An 18,976-nucleotide genomic window follows, 5' to 3' on the forward strand; every position below is an offset into this window, starting at 1 on the left:
GTGTGATTGAAAGGTTGCTAGCTTGTGGAAAGTTATATGGTGGAAGGATTAGTAAGCCAGATCACGTGACCTGACACCCCCACTCATCAGAGTAACTATACACAATGCTATATACAAAATTCGCCTTCAAATCAAGTACAGGTACAAAAAATGACTGGAAAATGTGTAGCAATGAAAAACCAGTCATGAGATACATCATTTTTTATCCCTCTATTCCTTCATCTTCATATTCTTCTTTCAATATGTATATTTCAAACAGTTGATCTCTTTAACACAGGTCTTGTAATAATACTTTCATTTCATAAAAGCTTTGACATGTGTGAGGTTTTTTGAAATCAGAAGTGCAGTGATCTCAGAATCAGTGAGTAGATCTTCAAGACTGTTTCTCACTGAAGATTCCCTCACTGTAGAGTCTCTCACTATAGTGATATTTCTTATAGATGTCAGAAAGTCATCAGATTCAACTGTGAGTTCTGAGAAGTTCAGTGTATTCTGCACTAAAAGAGTAGATATTCTCACAGAGATATCATAGTCAATTCATCAATTATTAGTGAGTATAAGAAATAATGAACACTCAGGTTGAATTTCCTCATCAATGAACAGATCATCAATTGATGAATCAGAAATTATTAAAGAAATTATTACAGAAATTATTACAGAAATTGTTACAGCAGATAGATCTGATATTGTCAAAGAAATCACTGCAGCTGCTTTACAGACTGCATTGAATAGAATCTTCAGATTATTCATTATCAGTATTAATGAATTAGCAAGATGAAGATTCTTCTGAAAGATGATGTTCTTTGATATGTATAAACACTCATTGAAGAGATTCTTGTGAAGTTTCATGAAACAGACTGATACATTGATAATCTCTGTAAGATTTATCATCTGAAAGATCTCTGATTCATCTGTAATGAATAGTTGAGTTTCACTCTTACTATTGTTCTTTTCCTTCTTTTCTTTGAATTTCTTTATTCTTGCAGTGTTGTAGATTCTTCAATTATCTGAAGTACTGTCAGAATTGACTAATTAACAGATGTCAAAGTGAGATCTCTTATATTTAGAATATGTAGATGAATTGTCTGATCTCTGATAATTTCAGAAGCTCTCTTAAATATTACTACAATTACATTCATTACAGTTATCACAGGCTGAATTCAATGTATTGTTATTATTAGAATTGATAGATGTAGTGATTATTATAGCTATAGTTACTATTGTAGCTATTGTAGCAGAGTTAACTGCAGAATCTGTATTCTATAGATTCTTTTTATCTTTTGAAGAATTAAGCTGTGAACAGATCTTCTTCATGAGAAAATCAATATTTAATATCACAGCTGTGAATTTGAAATCCTGTATTTTCTCTATCTTCTTCTGAACATAATTTCTTCAATTATTAGATAGAACTGAGTAGAAGATATTAAATATTCACACATCTGACAAGAAAGTATTCATCATCTTCAACTTTATAATAATAGACTGAAACTTATCAAAGAATGTGTGTAGATTAATGATCTGTGTGTTACTAAGTAATATAAATTTCAGAACTGTCTCACAGTGTAACTGTGTTTTAAAGACAGAGTATTTCTATTCAATCACATTTCATAGAGTATAAGTGATTTAATTTTCATTATATTTGAAGAAATGTGATCTGACACCTGCACTCAAGAAGTTTGAGATGAATGTATAGAGTCACTGATTTCTGATATTTTAGAATAATACTCATTTATTATCTCTTTATAGAGAGTTCTGAGTCTGTTATTTCTCTATCATATATCAACACTGTGTATCAATTAGTTTCAATTTCATAAAGATGCTTCATATAATGTAATTGAATATATCAGTTAGACTGTTTAATCTCACAGTGTTCTTGATATCTTTCTTGAATTAAGAGATTATCTTATCAACATAGCTATTCAGTTTATAAAGATTGAATTTCAATCTTTCACTAAGATTAGAATCTCATGTGACTGTACAGACTGTTAAAATGATGACAGAATAATTATTAATATTCTGTGATTAATTCATAGAGAATCTCTATTGACAGAGTTTTTTCAGTTATAATTTGAGTTCTAGAACTCTTTACTTCTTCTTCTTCATCTTAAATATTATCTTAAGATGTTTTATCTGTTAATCTGATATTATCTCATCTGAATAGTAGATATCTGAGTGTTTATTATTCTCATCAAGAGAATCAGTATTAAGCTGTTAAGTAGATTGAGAGGCCAGTCTGACTGTATCAGAAGCTGTATTCAAACCAGCTTTGAATTAAGAGAGTGTTTCAGAGTGTTTATTAATGAAGCTTTTAAAAGCTTCAGAAGAATATTCACTGACAGAGTATAAGTGTGAAGAATAATTATTGTGACAGGCTGCGCCCAATCAATCATATGGACTATTCCGTTACACTTCACAGATTTCTACCACTCCGATTCTCAGTCGCTGATTCTCAGCTGAAAACCTATGAAATTTCTATTCTTCCATCTCAAAGCTTCATCATGTATGAAAACCTCTATTCTTTCACCCTGAAGTTCCACTGTGTACATCACCATATATATGTATAAATATTCACTTCAATCACTGATTTCCACACTTTCTCTTTCTTTCCTTCTTTAATGTTTTTCACTTTGTTATATAAGACCTATATATTATACTGATCTATTCAGTGTAGATCTCTTACACTTGAAAAACATTCATTATCTTCTTATTAGAAATGATTATTCATGTTCATTGTCTTCTTATTAGAAACAATTACTCACTGAGATATTTGAATGTGTAATGATATGTAAGAAATAGAGAAACAGTTAAACAGTTAAGCAGACACTGAGTTCTCAGATAGAAGCTTGCTTATCAGTTGCTCTGACTCTGTAATAAGATCTTACAAAGAGAGTAAGATCTTACAAGAGAATATCAGTGAAAGATCTGAGAGTTCTGACACCTCAGACATATAAGATATGTGGTTCGGAAGAACGTACGACCGCCGGATAATAACGCGGCCGCTTCCGAACTTGCTTATAAATGTAAAGGGGCCATAGCGGCCACCAATTAATTTAGCATACAGTATATAAGAAGCCAGTGTACGCCTGTAATCATACACTGGCTCAAGCAACCTTTGAAACACATCTGATAGCATGTCTAAAAACTGGTGAGAAGTGCAGGCTTCTTCAGAGTGTGATAATTCTGTCTACAAAGTGATTTATAGTTATCATGCCAGTGTGGTTCTAGAACATCTCAAAAGATAGTGTATGAAGAGTGATGAGTGAAAGAGTATCTGATTGATGCTGCTTTGCTTGTTGAGAGAAAACTCCATGCTCAGGCAAATGCCATGTATGATACACAAACAGATAAGATGTGAGAAAGAGAATAAAAGCAGTGAATGAGATTCAAAGAAGTCTGCTTTCTATCTAAAAGAAGAATAAAAAGAGGGGAATGATTATCACTGAAGTTGTACAATGACAACAGAAATCATATAATGATATAGCAATATAATAATATAGTGATATAATAATATAGTGATATAATGATAGACATTGTACAATCAACAAGAAATCACTGAAATGAATATCTTCTCTAGTTAATACAAACAACATTCTTCTCTGCTATCTGAACTGAAAGATATGTAGAATCTCTCAGAAAGTTTACTTGAAGCAGTAAGAAAAGCAGCTGAGACTGTCAAACTGAAATTGAAGCTCTGTATGTGTACAAGAATTCTAAATGAAATTGAGACCTTGTGTATACAGTGACAGGCTGAGATGAAAGTCAAATAATAATTGATATTCACTGTAAATCAAGCATTCACTATGAAGAGGTTCACTGATGCAATCATCATCATCAATAAGAATAGAGAAAACCAGGTCTTAGACCTGTAGCAGAAGATCAAATATTTACACAGACAGATGACTATACTGAATCTGAAGATTTCATCACAATTGTTCACAACCTCTTCAGAAGCATACATATCATCAGAGATCACTGTGCAGAATGAGAATCTGAGTATGAAATATATCAAGTCAGAAGATCTGCTGAAGTCATCAAGCTTCAATAATGACTGAAAAAATAATACTGTAATTAGCTGACTAAGTCAGATACAATTATATTATCAGATCAAACATGAACTTACAGACAGACAGTTAACAGAATTTCAACAAGTCTTAAGATCTGCTGTATTTCTACACAGAAAAGTGAAGTCATTATAAATAACTGATAAAAAGATGAATCTCACAGACTCAGAGTGATATTCATTCTTATAAACATGAAATAAGTTTTTCAAATGAATCTTGCACAACTTTGAGAAAGTGAATATATAAGATAAGTGTTATGAACACTTCACTGAGTGTAGACAAGTGAGTAATCTTATATTATACTTCACACACTTCAGTTTATACTATCTTACATTAAATGAAGAGCTTTTAACATCTTTCTGTTTACAGATCTTCATTCATGATCTTACATCTGAGTTAAGAGTGAAATGAAAATGCTTAACCTCACAGTCAGATATAGTGAAGAAAGCATATAATATTCTTATTATACAGGAACAAGCAAATCAACTGTAACAGAAAATACTGTAATTGAGTATATCTTAACAGAGAATAGATAATCAGACTTCTATGACACAAGTCACACACCTGAACACAATGAATCTAGATTTGAATGCTATTGCTAAAGCACTGAATCCCTTAAAAAAGAAATTCTCTAGATGAAAATCTTAATGTTACAAGCATTGAGCTTGCTTCAACTGCAGATGTCAAAATCATGATATAAAAGATTACACACAGTATACACAGTCAAGAGAAGCAAGAGAGTCAAAAAACTAGCAGAATCAGTGAGCTCAGAGACACTCACTGATATTCTATGAAAAGTCTTCAAAGTGAAAGAGATGTCTGTGTTAGAAGACTCTCTGAATTCTGTGAATATCAAGAGAAAGCAGGCTTCTGAATGAGATGTGAGTGAGAATGATGAAGTGAACACTCATCTCAATGCCTTGAGACCTGAAATGTTAATGTATAAGAGACACTTGAGTAAGAATCAGAAGATGACTGTAAAAGTGTTAGTGAACACAGAAGCTTCTATATAATATATTGATGATTATATAATTTAAAGACTGAAAGAGGTTCATCAAGTGAAGAATTCTCAATGTATAAGATTATCTGATAATTAATATTTGATATCATCTGTAAGAATAAGAGTTCTCTTGCACTTCAGAGAATGATCTTGCTATATTTGAGTGTGAGAGCTGCAAAACATGAAATATGACCTTATTCTTGAACTTGATTGATTTCAAAGGTTCAATTCACAGATTCAATGATGTACATGTCATATGCAGTTAACTGATAAGAAGAGAACAGTTCATATGATTCTATTAACTAATATAAGAAGAACATTTCACATCTCTGATATAGAAGAATTAAATCTGCTTACATATCAATAAGCAAAGAGAATGATTCATAAGACCTCATCTGAAAGCATTCTGTATGTCATACAGAACTCAGAAGTGAAGAAAACCAAGATAAAGAATATGCAGAAGAACAAGTGTATGAAGAAGCTTCTGAAGAAGCATGAAAAGATCTTCTGAACAGATCTTTCACTGAAATTGCTGCTGGAACAAGGATTCATACATAAGATTGACATGAGAGACGCGAAACCAGTCAATCAGAATGTGTACCCCCTGTCACAAACACATCTTGAAGAACAGAAGTATCAGATCACAGACCTTCTAGAACATAGTCTTATACAACTCTCATCAAGCATGTGAGACTTCTCAGTTCTATTCATGAAAAAGGTGAGTGAGAAGTGATGAATGTGTATTAATTATCAAGTACTTAACAAACTTATAATCAAGAATGAATATTCACTGTCACAGATTCAATAACAGTTGAATACAGTTAAAAACACCTGATATCTATTGAAGATTGATCTTCTCTCAGAATACTGACAGATCTGTGTGAGTAAACTATCAGTCTCATGAATCACATTTAATACACAATGAGAGAAGTTTGAATTTCTGATAATACTATTCAGTCTGATAAATGCATCTATCATCTTTTAAATAATGATGAATACAATTCTTCATAAACAGAATGAAATCTCATACCTTATATATCTTGATGATATTCTAGTCTTTTCAAACTTATATAATGAATATCTGAAGTATCTTAATAAAGTGCTTATAACTCTGACAGAGTATAAGCTCTATATCAAATTAACAAAGTGTGTGTTTGAAACAGAAGAGTTGAAGTTTATAGAATATATAGTGAGTGATGACTGTATATATCCCATCTCAGAGAAATTGAATGTCATAGTGAATTAACTGCAGCTGAGAAATGTATATTATATATAACAGTTTCTTAAATTGATCTTATATTACTGCAGATTTATCAAGGATTTTGCATAAATATCTGCATCACTCTCAGATCTCTTAAGAGAAACAGATACAAATCTGCAAAAGAAGAAGTTTTATTCAATTATCTGAAATACTGTGTGTGAAGAGGCTTTTCTCACACTGAGAGAATATGTAACAATATTCTCAGTACTTATTCAATCAGATTATAATAAACCTTTCTACATTGAGACAGACACATTTAAATGAGCTATCAGAGGCACTCTTCTACAGATAGACAAGAATAACAAGCTGCACTCAGTGATGTATAATGATAGGAAACTATCAGACACTGAGCTCAATTACTCAGTGTATGAAAAGGAATTACTAGCAATTAAGCACACACTGACATTGTGAGATAGATATATTAACAATGAGTATATAATAACAGTGATCACAGATCATGAAAGTCTCATCTATCTATAATTAATAACAAAACCTTTCAAACACTTAGCACATTGAATCTCAGAGTTTCAAGCATACAATCTTCATATTAAATACTGAAAGAGATTGAATGCTGTGATATCTGATGCAATCAGTCACAGACTCAATTTCATGAGTGAGAGTTCTGTGAATCAGATATAAGAGAAGTTCATGTTAAACATACTGAGAGAGTATAAGAAATCAGAATGAGTGAACACAATGATCTCTCACTTGAAGAATGACAAGATGTCAGATAATAAGTATCTTATGAAAGTAGTAGAAGAGATGCTTCTGAACTTCAAGCTGAGGAAATTGAAAAATGATGTTATACTTTACTGTGATCTAGTATATGTGAAAACTCTCTATCTAGAACATTTATTTAGATGTGACTTGATGACTTACATGCACAAGGAATTCAGCCACTTAGAAAGCTCTGAACTCATGAGTGTACTTGAATCAAGAGTATACTGACCAAGCATGGCTGAGAACATTCAGATGTACACTCACAAGTGCCTGAATTATCAGGTCACGAAAGAATCTAAGAAAGGGTTAGAATATGAGAAAGTGCAACATCAGATGAAGTGTATGATACAATCATTTAAACAATAAGAGATGAATCTCATAGACATATTATCACAAACATTAAATAAAAATCAATAAATAATCACTGCTATTGATTACACTACTGACTGATCAGTCATGAAAGCAGTTTCAGAGATGATAGAGAAGATGATGACAAAGTTTCTATATAATGAGATCTATGTTAACTATGAAATGCTGTGTGAGATTCTAACTGATAATGATGTGAATCTTGTAGAAGAAGCAGTGAAGCATTTCATGAGTCAGTTACAGACAAGATATTGTAGAACAACATCATATCATCCGCGGATGAACAGAAAGATGAAATGCTTGAATGAAATCTTAAGTAACATGCTGATGAAATATCTAGTGAACAAGCCTATGAGACTATGAGATGAATATCTCAGACAGGCACTATTAGTCACACAGATTCAACAGCATGCAGTCTTCAAGCATTCATCATTCTACCTGTTGTATGAATTGCATCCGTGCATCCCGGGGAATGCTTTGAAAACGGTGGGAGAGGGAACAGTGGTTGTGAACACACTGATTGCAGATGCACCAGTTGCAGATACAGCAGAAACAGCTGTTACAGACACAACAGTCACAGATGCAGAATCAAGATTGAAAGAGATCAGTTATACACATACAAAAGCTAACAAGTTACTTCTGAACTGAGCAATTCAATCAAAAAGAATATAAGACTCACTAGTTAAGAAATCAAGTCTTAAGATGAGAATGTAAGTTCTTATACATAATAAGAGTTCTGAGAAGTTTCAACCTAGATGATTTAAGCTCTATAAAATACTTAAATCATATTCTCTGAGAACTTACACATTGAAGAAATCAGAGGGACAGATCTTATACAACTTAATAAATAGTTCATGACTTATGAAAGTAAAGATACAAGACTCAAGCAGATTATGATCATCTACAGCACTATCATCAGTATTGAAAAAGAAGAAGCTTATAATTGAAAGACCTCATGAAGTAAGAGAAATCATAGACACTTACAAATCAGATGATCTCAGTTATTCCACTCTTTTCACAATTATAAGAAAAGAATGAGAAGAAATGAAGAAATCAGGTGAATGTCATACTTCAATAAGTGATGAGACTGTAGCTGATCATATAATAACATGCTGCAGACAGTGAGTGTAACACAGCAAAGAGCAGTCTCAAAGTAACAGACTTGTACATGAGTCAGATCACAGAAGAAAGAGGAATTCAGAGTTGAATTCAACTGTTTACATCAGTTCAATTGTAAAAACAACAGAGAATGAATCATCTGAAACATTCACAGATGCATGAGATCAAGTCATCTTGATTTCTGAGAACACTCAGAGATTGAATGAGATTAGTTTTGATAAGTCATTCACTGTAGTGATCTGAGTGAGTGAAGAGAGACAGTATAATGCATGAGACAGAATCACAAAAGATGAAAGCTGCTGAATCTAGTCATCAAACACTGTACTATATAGAGATTGTGTAAGAGTAGTGACTAGCAGACAAAGAAAAAGTGTAAGAAAAGAAAAATGAATTAATTATCAACTGTAAGAGTCAGTCATAAAAGACAAATGTTATTATACACATCTCATTCATTTTCATATATCACACATTTAATCTATTTCCAATGCCACACCACCTGAAAAACATCAAAAACAAAGGAAATCTCAAAACTCAAGATTCACAAGAAATTTGAGAACTGCAAGCTGCTCTCACAATAACACTGTGCACATCTCTGATTCCTCTACTGCTCTGCATATGACATTAATGTCATTTATCACAAGATTGACTGGAATGCCAATATAGAAATATGTACATGTATGTGTAGAAAAATTGAAGAAGAGTGTGAGACTCACAGAACCAGGAGTCAGAACAGAGAGAGTGAAGACAGAAGAAACAGAAGAAGAAGAAGACACAGAATCAGATGAATAATAGCAGGAGTCACTCAGGGCTGAATACTTACAACTCAGTATGTGCATCACCTTCCTCACAGAGAAGGGAGAGAAAGTGACAGAAGAAGCTTAGAGACAGAAGAAAGTAGTCTCAGCAGTATTATCATCTTTGATTAAAATGATCTCTGACACCAGAGTAACTAAGAACTATTATTAGCATATGAAACTGCAAAAGCAGGAATAACAATTATTGAATGAACATCTGCTAATCTTAGAATTGTACATACAATTACAACACACACAAGGCTCCTCAGAAAGAGAGAGAGAAATATGAGGAAATGCAGAAAGTAGAACACAGTGTACAAACAGCTCATTCTCACAACAATATTCTAGACAAGGTGTACAAGTCTCACATCTGCAGGTGTAAAAGAGTATGATATTCACATTCTTATTTTCAAAAACACAGATATTCTTCACCTGCATCACAAAGTCAGATGATAAATGCTAGAGAATAGACTGATACAGATCAATTATTTCAAAAATATTCATTAGAGTAGATATACTCACAATATTGAATTTAACAGTCATAAAAAGTTTCTTGATGTCTGTGAACATCATGACTTCATGTATAATAAAACTTATAATGATTTCTTCTAAGAACAGAAAAATCAGCATCAGAAAGAGAAGAGAAAAAAAGAAAGACTTATAATCTCAACACTGTTGAGAAGAGAGTGATTCTCTGATACAAATAAACAATTGTCTTATCATGAATATTTAAAATAAATATAATAATCAGTGTCTGTGACTGAGCTTCAGATAGTCATGTCATACACAGTCTTTATACAATAAATCATTCTAGAGATTGATAAGAAGAATGAGAGTATTCACACTGAGAAATGTGATTCATTAAGTCTATACAATATCTTCTTGAAACAGGGAGAGCTAGTAATGAAAGCAGAGATAACAGAATCAGAGGAAGCAGAAGTAGCAGAAGTGAGAATTGCAGGAACAGGAATAGCAGGAGCAGGAGAACCAGACACAGAGACAGGTATAGAAGATTGAGAAGAAGCAGCAGAGAAAGAAACAGAGAGAATAGAGAGAGACATGAGAGACTCAGTCATACATGACACAGGCAATTTCTTCATTATCACATTCTTCAAGTTCTCAATCAATAATTCAACATTGAGATCACAATTATCAGTGAATGCAGATCTGTCAATGTGTGAAGATTCTATATAAATTAAAACAAATATATCAGCATCTGCAGCCATGCAAAATGATCAGGAAATATGATCAGGAAAACATGATCAGATGCCTGCTGGAAAAAAAGAGAGTCAGAGGCATATAGAGAGATAAAGAAGATGTGTCATTCATAGTAGTATATTCTGGCAATCATTAGAAGATAAACAAGTCTCAGTCACATTTCACAACATGTTACACTTACTACTAACAAACTGCCTGGTATGAGTACTACAATGACACTTGTTGTGAGAACAGAGAGTCATTGTCAGAAACATGTATAATGTGATAGATGAACAGATAGAAAGTGTTGAATAGAAGAAGAAGTAGAAATCTTGAATAAGATAGTAACATTCAATGATGATGATGATGAAGAAGATAATTGAAGAATGGGAAAAGTTAGTGAATGAGTGATGTAATATAGTGAAAGTTTCTTTGTAAGAGTGTATGTGAAACACTAGTCAAATCAGAGATAGATTACACAATCATGAACACTAGTGGCGTGCTAATCCGCATGAAGCTAGGGCATACATCATGGTCATGTAAGTGTGACTGAATCTGATGAGAAAGGATGTGGTTTGAAAGAACATACAACTGCTGGATAATAACGCGGCTGCTTCTGAACTTGCTTATGAATGTAAAGGGGCCATAGCGGCCACCAATTAATTTAGCGTACAGTATATAAGAAGCCGGCGTACGCCTGTAATCATACGCTGGCTCAAGCAATCTTTGAAACACAGATATTCATACAATTACACTTTCACAGATATTATACATCTGATGATTGATATAATCATATCTAATGATAATATGAGAGAACTCTTGAACACAAGCATAGATGTGATATCACAGTGACTTTAAGCAATGTTGAAATTACAACAGTAATAGATAGCTGATATGTATACAACTCAATAACTTCAATACAAGAAAATTCAATAATTAACTTAATAAGAAATTCATGCAATTTCAACATCTACAGAATTGAATACAAAAGTGCTGAAAGAATGCTTAGATACTTCTGTATATTTCAATGCTTCTGATCTCACTCTCTACTCATCATGAAGAATAGAAATGCTTATGAAACTGAGTGTAGATGAAGATGTCATCAGTTCACTAACTAATCAAGATTAATATATCAATGAACAATTGAAGAATCACACAAAATAGAAGTTTCATTCATGAATGAAAGCATGTGAATCAGTGTTATAAACATCTGATAATATTATTAAACATCTTGATGTTCTGTTCTAAGACACTGCTATATAACAGAAAGTATTAGATTGATTACAGAGTGTCTGATAGAGAAACACTTCTCTTACAACATTCATCTCTGACTTTAACACTAAGATTCTAGAAGCAGATAATCAATCTTGAGAGAATTGAATAAAGATTAGCATGCTCAAGAAGACATTAACTTTTGAACTCTTACAGATTCTTATAAGTGTAGACAAAGATCAGACTTATGAAGGTTTCTGCATACAACTCTGAACATTGAATGACTGTCTTATCAAGCTCAAGAGTATACAGAACAGTGACAGAAGATGTTACACTTATATATCTGCACTGAGAAATAACTCAGCCACTCATACACCTGCGCTGAGAAATGACAACAATGATGCAGATGCTATGAATTGAGTAGACTTGAATATCTATATATAAGCAAGAATCTCTGCTGTCTGAACAGACTTTTAAGTTTCTGAGATCACTTCTGAAGAAGTCACTGACTGATATCAATGAGAGGTGTGTATTAATTGTAACTGATCAGAATATATTGCTTTCAACTGCTGATCAGTCTATGTATCTTCTCACTCAAGAGAAAGACCAGTATCTTCTCATTCAAAGAATAAATTAACATCTGTCTGTGTCAATCACATTGCATTGAAGAAAGATTCAGAAGACAACTATGAAGATGCTCTGATGAAACAGAGAAAAGATTAGCTTCTGTCTAAATTTGTAAACAGAAGCTTGAAGAGGTCAGATGACAATAATTTAAAGAGAAAATAGCAATGAATGCAATTCTTGTATCTACTGTGATTGATAACATGTATAATATGAAAGTCATGATAGACAGCAATCTATGTTATTATGCAATGATTAAATCTTCAGTGTATTCTCTTATCAAAACTCTGACTCCTTGCAGAATTTAATGATTCGAAAGACATTCACATTTGTTACATGATGAAACTAAACATAGATGTTGAAGAACATCAATGTGAAGATATCTATGTATATGAGATTGATAATCTTAACTATAATCTTATGCTAGAACTTATCTGACTATCTGAACAGAGCATCTTGTTGAATACTTAAAACAGGAGTTTAATATTCTCTAACAATGATAGGATTCATGAAGATGATATTCATAAGACTATGAATCTTATACAGATCTCTGTCAACACTTATGAAATGCTCTGAAAAAGAAGTCATCAGTGAGACTGCTGATAAAGTCACTGATAGCAGAATCATGTATCAATCTATTTCATCAGTCTGGCTGATATCAAGAAGACTCTAGAGAAGTTATCCTGTACTATAATAATAGATTCTTGCACAAAACTCTCTCAATAATATCATGAATATCTAGATATCTTCTGATAAGATAATATTATGAATATACCTTCTTTACAAGGCTCAGAAGTGAATCACAGTATCAAGTTAGAAAAGAAGAATGATAAGAATTCTGAGTCATCATAAGGCTCTCTTTATAATATATCTCAAGATGAACTTCTTCTTCTTCAGAAGACACTCAATAATCTGTTGAATAAGAGATTCATATATGTTAGTAACTCTTCTGCTGCAGCTTCTATTCTCTTTACAAAGAAATCAGGTGAAGAACTTCAATTCTGTGTAAACTATTGAGATCTGAACAGATTGACAAAGAAAGATCATTATCTCTTATCTCTTATCAATGAAACTCTAGTATATATCAGATGAGTCTGATAGTTTATAAAGCTAGATGTCATTATCATGTTTTATAAGATTTGTATCACTGAAGAAGATGAATAACTTACAGCATTTCAAACATGTTATAATCTCTTTGAATGAGTAGTCACACTCTTTAGACTGACTAATGCTCTCAGTACATTTCAGAAGTATATTAACTGAGCACTTCAAGATTTCCTTGATGAGTTTGTATCTGCATATCTAGATGACATTCTCATCTTCACTGATGAATCTAGAAAAGAACATTAAGAACATGTGTGAAGAGTATTACAATAATTACAAGAGGCAGAACTACTGATAGATATTAATAAGTGTGATTTCAAAGTCAAGAGTACAAAATATCTAGATTTTATTATAGAAGCTGACAAGAGAATTCAAATGAATTCTGAGAAGATCTTCACTATTCTTGAGTGAAAAGCTTCATATACTGTGAAAGATGTACAAAGCTTCATCAGATTTACTAACTTCTATCAGTGATTCATATGAAACTTCTCAGATATTGCAAGATCACTCATAGAACTCATTAAGAAGAATTCAGTATTTCAGTGATTAGCAGACACTGAAGCTGTATTCACACAGATAAAGAAGATATTCATTAATATCTCTCTGCTGATAATATTCAATTCTGATTGTAAGACAGTTGTTGAAGCTGATTTCTCTGACTATATCATAGAAGAAGCTATATTGCAATATGATAATGAAGATGTCTTATAATTATACATCTTCATGTCTAAGAAACTGAGTTCTGCTGAATGCAATTACAAGATCTATAATAAGAAACTTCTCACAATTATACACTGTCTAGAAGAATGAGACTCTGAACTCTGAAGTATCTTCAAATTTGAGATAATCACAGATTATAAGAATCTCAAGCATTTTATAATCATCTGTAAGCTTACTGAATATCAGATGTAATGATCTGAGCTATTAAGTCATTTTCATTTCACTATACACTATCACCTCAGCAGTCAGAACTCAATGACAGATACTCTCTCATGACAAGAGCAAGATATACCTTCTGATATAACAGACACCTGTTGAATGAATCAGAAACACTGACTCTTAGATCTGAAGATATTAGTTAATCAAGATAAAACAACTCATGACATTATACATACTTCTTCAATTAGAACATCTCCTCTCTGAACTGTTATCAACACTGATATCAATATCTCAACTTCTCTCACACTGAATAAACTGTGATATATAACAGTCTGAGCTGATGAACTTCTTCAGATTCTCACTGAAGCAGTACAATAAGAAGTATCTTGATTTTCTTCAGAACTATGTATAAAGACTGACATCTGAGAATGTTCAATTGATAGTAATAATACTCTATGATTTCATGAATGACATTGAGTCTCTCAGTCTGAACCTCTACACACTCAGATAATGCAAGAGATGCATGATTCATGTATAACTGATTATTCAGGTTGTGAATAACTGTATCAAATGATCTCTTGAGAATTCTACTGATCTGAGATATTAAACAGTATCAGATGCTTTATCTGAAACTGCAATCATTATTTCTCTATCACTTCATGAAAGAATCATAGAAAAGGCCTGCTGAAATCACTCAATGTCTCTGATAGAATCTGATAAGATGTGACAATTGACTTCACAGTTGATCTCTCTGAGAGTAAGAGTTGTAGAAATGTTCTGATCATTGTGAACTGATTAAGTAAAGATATAATACTAGAATCTTATAATAAGATGAATACTGAATAAGTTACTGAAGCATTTCTACAGAGTCTGTTCTATTAAATGTATGAATTACTGAGATCTATAGTATTAAATCAGAGCTGTCAATTCATAAGTACTCTCTGAATAAGAATCTGTCAAGTTCTTAAGATTACATATCATTTGTTAACTGTCTATCACTCTGAGACTGATGATGCATCAGAATAAACAATTCAGATTATAAAGAATTATCTTTATAAGTTCTGTAATCACTTATAAGATGATTAGTATGATCTTCTTCTACACACAGAGATTACTATCAATGATTGAGATGCTATCTCAACAGGTGTAAGTCTGTTCTTTCTTACACATAATTATCACATAAAAGTGTTGAATCTTCTAGAGATCACACAGTTTATATCAAATCTCTGCAGTCTGATTCAGATCACTGATAACATAGTAACAAAACTCTGAGACACTTATGACTGAGCAGAAGCCTTCATGACAAGCACTAAACAAGATTAAGAGAACTGAATTAATGTTCACTGAGATTTCACTGAGCAATATAAGATAGAAGATCTGATATGATTGAATCTTAAGAATATATAGATCACACACTCATCTTGTACACTGAATTACTACTATATAAAGTATAAAGTGATAGAAGTTCTAGACAGTTATAACTACTGTCTTAACACATTATCAGAGATTCATAATGTCTTTTATATGAGCTTGTTTCATCACACTGTCACTGATCTGTTCTCTTCTCAACTGACTTCTGACTGACAGTCACCAGGAATTATAGAAGAAGATAATGAACTTGAATAAGAGATTGAAGATATTCTTGATAAGAGATCTCACAGCTGCAGCTGATAATATCTTGTGAAATAAGTCAGCTACAATTGCTTAATCTGAACTCTGAGTTTCACATTATCTGAGATTGCAGCCCTTGACTGATGAGAGCTATGTATAACTAAGAAAGAAAGAGAGAACTAATGTAATAAGCTGCATCTGATTAATTATATAAACTATTCTATTACACTTCACAGATTTCTACCACTCTGATTCTCAGTCACTGATTCTTAGCTGAAAATCTATGAAATTTCTATTCTTTCACTCTGAAGCTTTACTATGTATGAAAACTTCTATTCTTTCACTCTGAAGTTTCACTGTGTACATCACCATGTATGTGTATAAATATTCACTTCAATTACTGATTCTCACACTTTCTCTTTCTTTCCTTCTTTAATGTTTTTCACTTTGTTATATAAGACCTATATATTATACTGATCTATTCAGCGTAGACCTCTTACAATTATCAACTGAATCAGTGAATAGAATATGAGATTATGAATATATATGTAAGTGAGATTGTATTAAATTCATTATCTTGATATTCATTTATTGAATTCTTGCTAATATTGTTCTCTTTTTCTTGCTTTTTTTACAAATGTAATGCGTTTTCTGCAAGTCTCTTTTTAAGTAAGCAGTAGTATTATTGATTATCAAGATCTTAAACATATTAATACTGATAGAATAAGACAATTTTAACTTCTGATGAATGTATTGAATGAAGCAGTAGTTAAAATAATGATTATATTGACAAGGAATTCTGAATTGGCAGCAATTTTGTGCAAAATAGGTCTCATAACCGCCCCGGTGGCCGAATGGTTAATGCGGCCACCCGGTAGCGCCTTGGCGTGGGAAACCAAGGCGCGTGGGTTCGAAACCCGCAGGGGATACATTAAATCCGGAACTCAAGCACCTCAGGTTTCTAATAAATACAGAGGTGTACAAATCACTCCAATGAATTGCTCTATGTTCCTGGGCTGAGAAGTTATTATCGCATGTATCTAATTGTCACTTCTTTGTATTTTCCTATGTTCTTGTTATCTTGGCGTGGTCTCAACACCTGTATTTCCTTCTGTATAATCAACACTTGACCTGTATTTAACATCACGCAAGGACTCATTATAAGCTTCACTTGCCTATGAGTATAATGAAAGAATAATAATAATAATAATAATAAGATCTCATAACCTGTGAAAGATGTAAAGCTTATATGATTGAAAGATTGCTAGCTTGTGAAAAGTTATATGGTGAAAGAATTAGTAAGCCAGATCACATGACCTGACAGAATGTTGATGTTTACTACGTCTATCTCAGTTACGTGCCACTCAACCTGTTTAGTAAGAGCTTGTGTAGCTAGATTACAATACACAACAATATTATTCTTCAAGAGATTATGAGACTCTCTATAAGCTACAAAAAACCACAAGATAATATGCTAACTATGTCTTCACATATCATTACACATGCCTAGATGTTTTTATAATTAATTGAACTCATGATGAATCTGAGATCAGGTGAAACTAGACTGATCATGTAACTGTGTCTGAGATTAGAATCAAACTTTACAGTTATCATATTACCTAAAAGCATTACTTCTGATCATGATTTATGTTCATCATATTGATCTCAAATTCTGTTATTTCAAATATTAAAGGTCTCAGATTCACTTTTCAAATAAAAATCTAGTCTCAGATAAAGAATATGTTTAAATTCTTAGTCACATTTTCATTCTGATCTTATTATTGAAAATGACATTAAATGAGATCATGAAATCATTTCTCACTTACATAATATCATAACATAGTGCTCATTTGTTGAAAATTCAATAGAGAGTATTACTAAATATCATTACTTTTCTGAATACAGATTATAATTAATATTATTTTAATTAAAAAAAAAAATGTATAATACAAAAAATAACAAAAAAATAAATAATAAAATAACAAGAAAAAATCACAATAAAAAAAAAAAAAAAAAAAAAAAAAAGAGAAAGAAAAAAAGAAGAGAAAGAAAAAAAGAGAGAGAAAGAAAAAAAGAGACAGAAAGAGAAAGAAAAATAAAAAAAAAAAAGAAAAGAAAAAGAAAAAAACAAAAAATAAAAATAAAAAAAAATCAAGATCACAGAGTCACAGCACTCTTAAAATACTCACTTCTCAGAGTCTTTGCAATATTTATCATCAACTGTGTATTTCTTACAGTGAGAATAACACAGCTGTGATGAGTCATTGTCTTAATATCATCTAATAAATAATCAGTATATATCTATATAAATATGAATAATTAGAAAACATACACTTAAAAAGTGTGATCAGGGTGAACTCTGCTACTACTTGAATGATATCAAGAGTAGAACACTGAAATTGATGATTCTTCTCATCAATTTCACAGACAAGGCATGTGAAGATGATCTTGAGAAATATAAGATTTTCAGACTTCTGATAGAAACAGATCTCATGAAGAGACTCTATTTTCATCATATCAGAGACTGAGTGTTATTAAAAAGTGTTACTTTAATACACATGCACTTACTGTGATGATTCACTCTCTATACATGTGACTGAGAGTTGCAGCTTTCTCACACTGCATGGCTCTTCCTGAGATGCTGCTGCCAGTTTGCAACTCACACAGTCTCTCAGTTCAGCATGCGCTGTGTATATACAGCCCTGCATGCTGGGGCTGTGTTGGCCATTATGGCCTGACGTGGTACTCACTTTTCACAGGCCATGTTTTGTTTGATTGAGAGGGGAGGGAAGGACATGACTGCTGTTTTATTTGAGAGAAAGTGAGTAATTGAATCTGTAGAAGATAATTTGATTTCTTCTGCATTTGAAATTTAATTAGTCTATACTCTTCAATTTGAGGATTTCTGAGAGTGTTTTAATAGTTTTCATATCAGCTTGGAATTAGTGATTGATTGAAGAGAAGAAAAGAGAGAAGAAAGAAATGAGAACAACTTATCTTTATAATATGAAAACAGAGAATTGCTGCA

At 32.2% G+C, this 18,976-nt stretch overlaps 1 protein-coding gene and 1 pseudogene across 2 annotated transcripts; one reads left to right on the plus strand and one right to left on the minus strand.

Annotated features, from left to right (window-relative positions):
• Window positions 1-10,166: 10,166 nt before the first annotated feature.
• Window positions 10,167-10,972, minus strand: BDBG_17506 (uncharacterized protein; the record flags this gene model as incomplete). The annotated part of the gene is made up of 2 exons (XM_031725205.1): window positions 10,167-10,507; window positions 10,721-10,972. Coding segments are annotated over 2 exons (593 nt in total), but the record flags the coding sequence as incomplete, so codon positions are not given.
• A 5,816-nt stretch (window positions 10,973-16,788) lies between these two features.
• Window positions 16,789-16,877, plus strand: BDBG_17507 (annotated as a pseudogene). The gene has a single exon. The product of its transcript is annotated as a tRNA-OTHER (tRNA).
• The last annotated feature ends 2,099 nt before the right edge of the window (window positions 16,878-18,976 follow it).

This window comes from Blastomyces gilchristii, assembly GCF_000003855.2.
Source record: "Blastomyces gilchristii SLH14081 genomic scaffold supercont1.16, whole genome shotgun sequence".
In the NCBI taxonomy this organism is placed as follows: Eukaryota; Fungi; Ascomycota; class Eurotiomycetes; order Onygenales; family Ajellomycetaceae; genus Blastomyces; species Blastomyces gilchristii.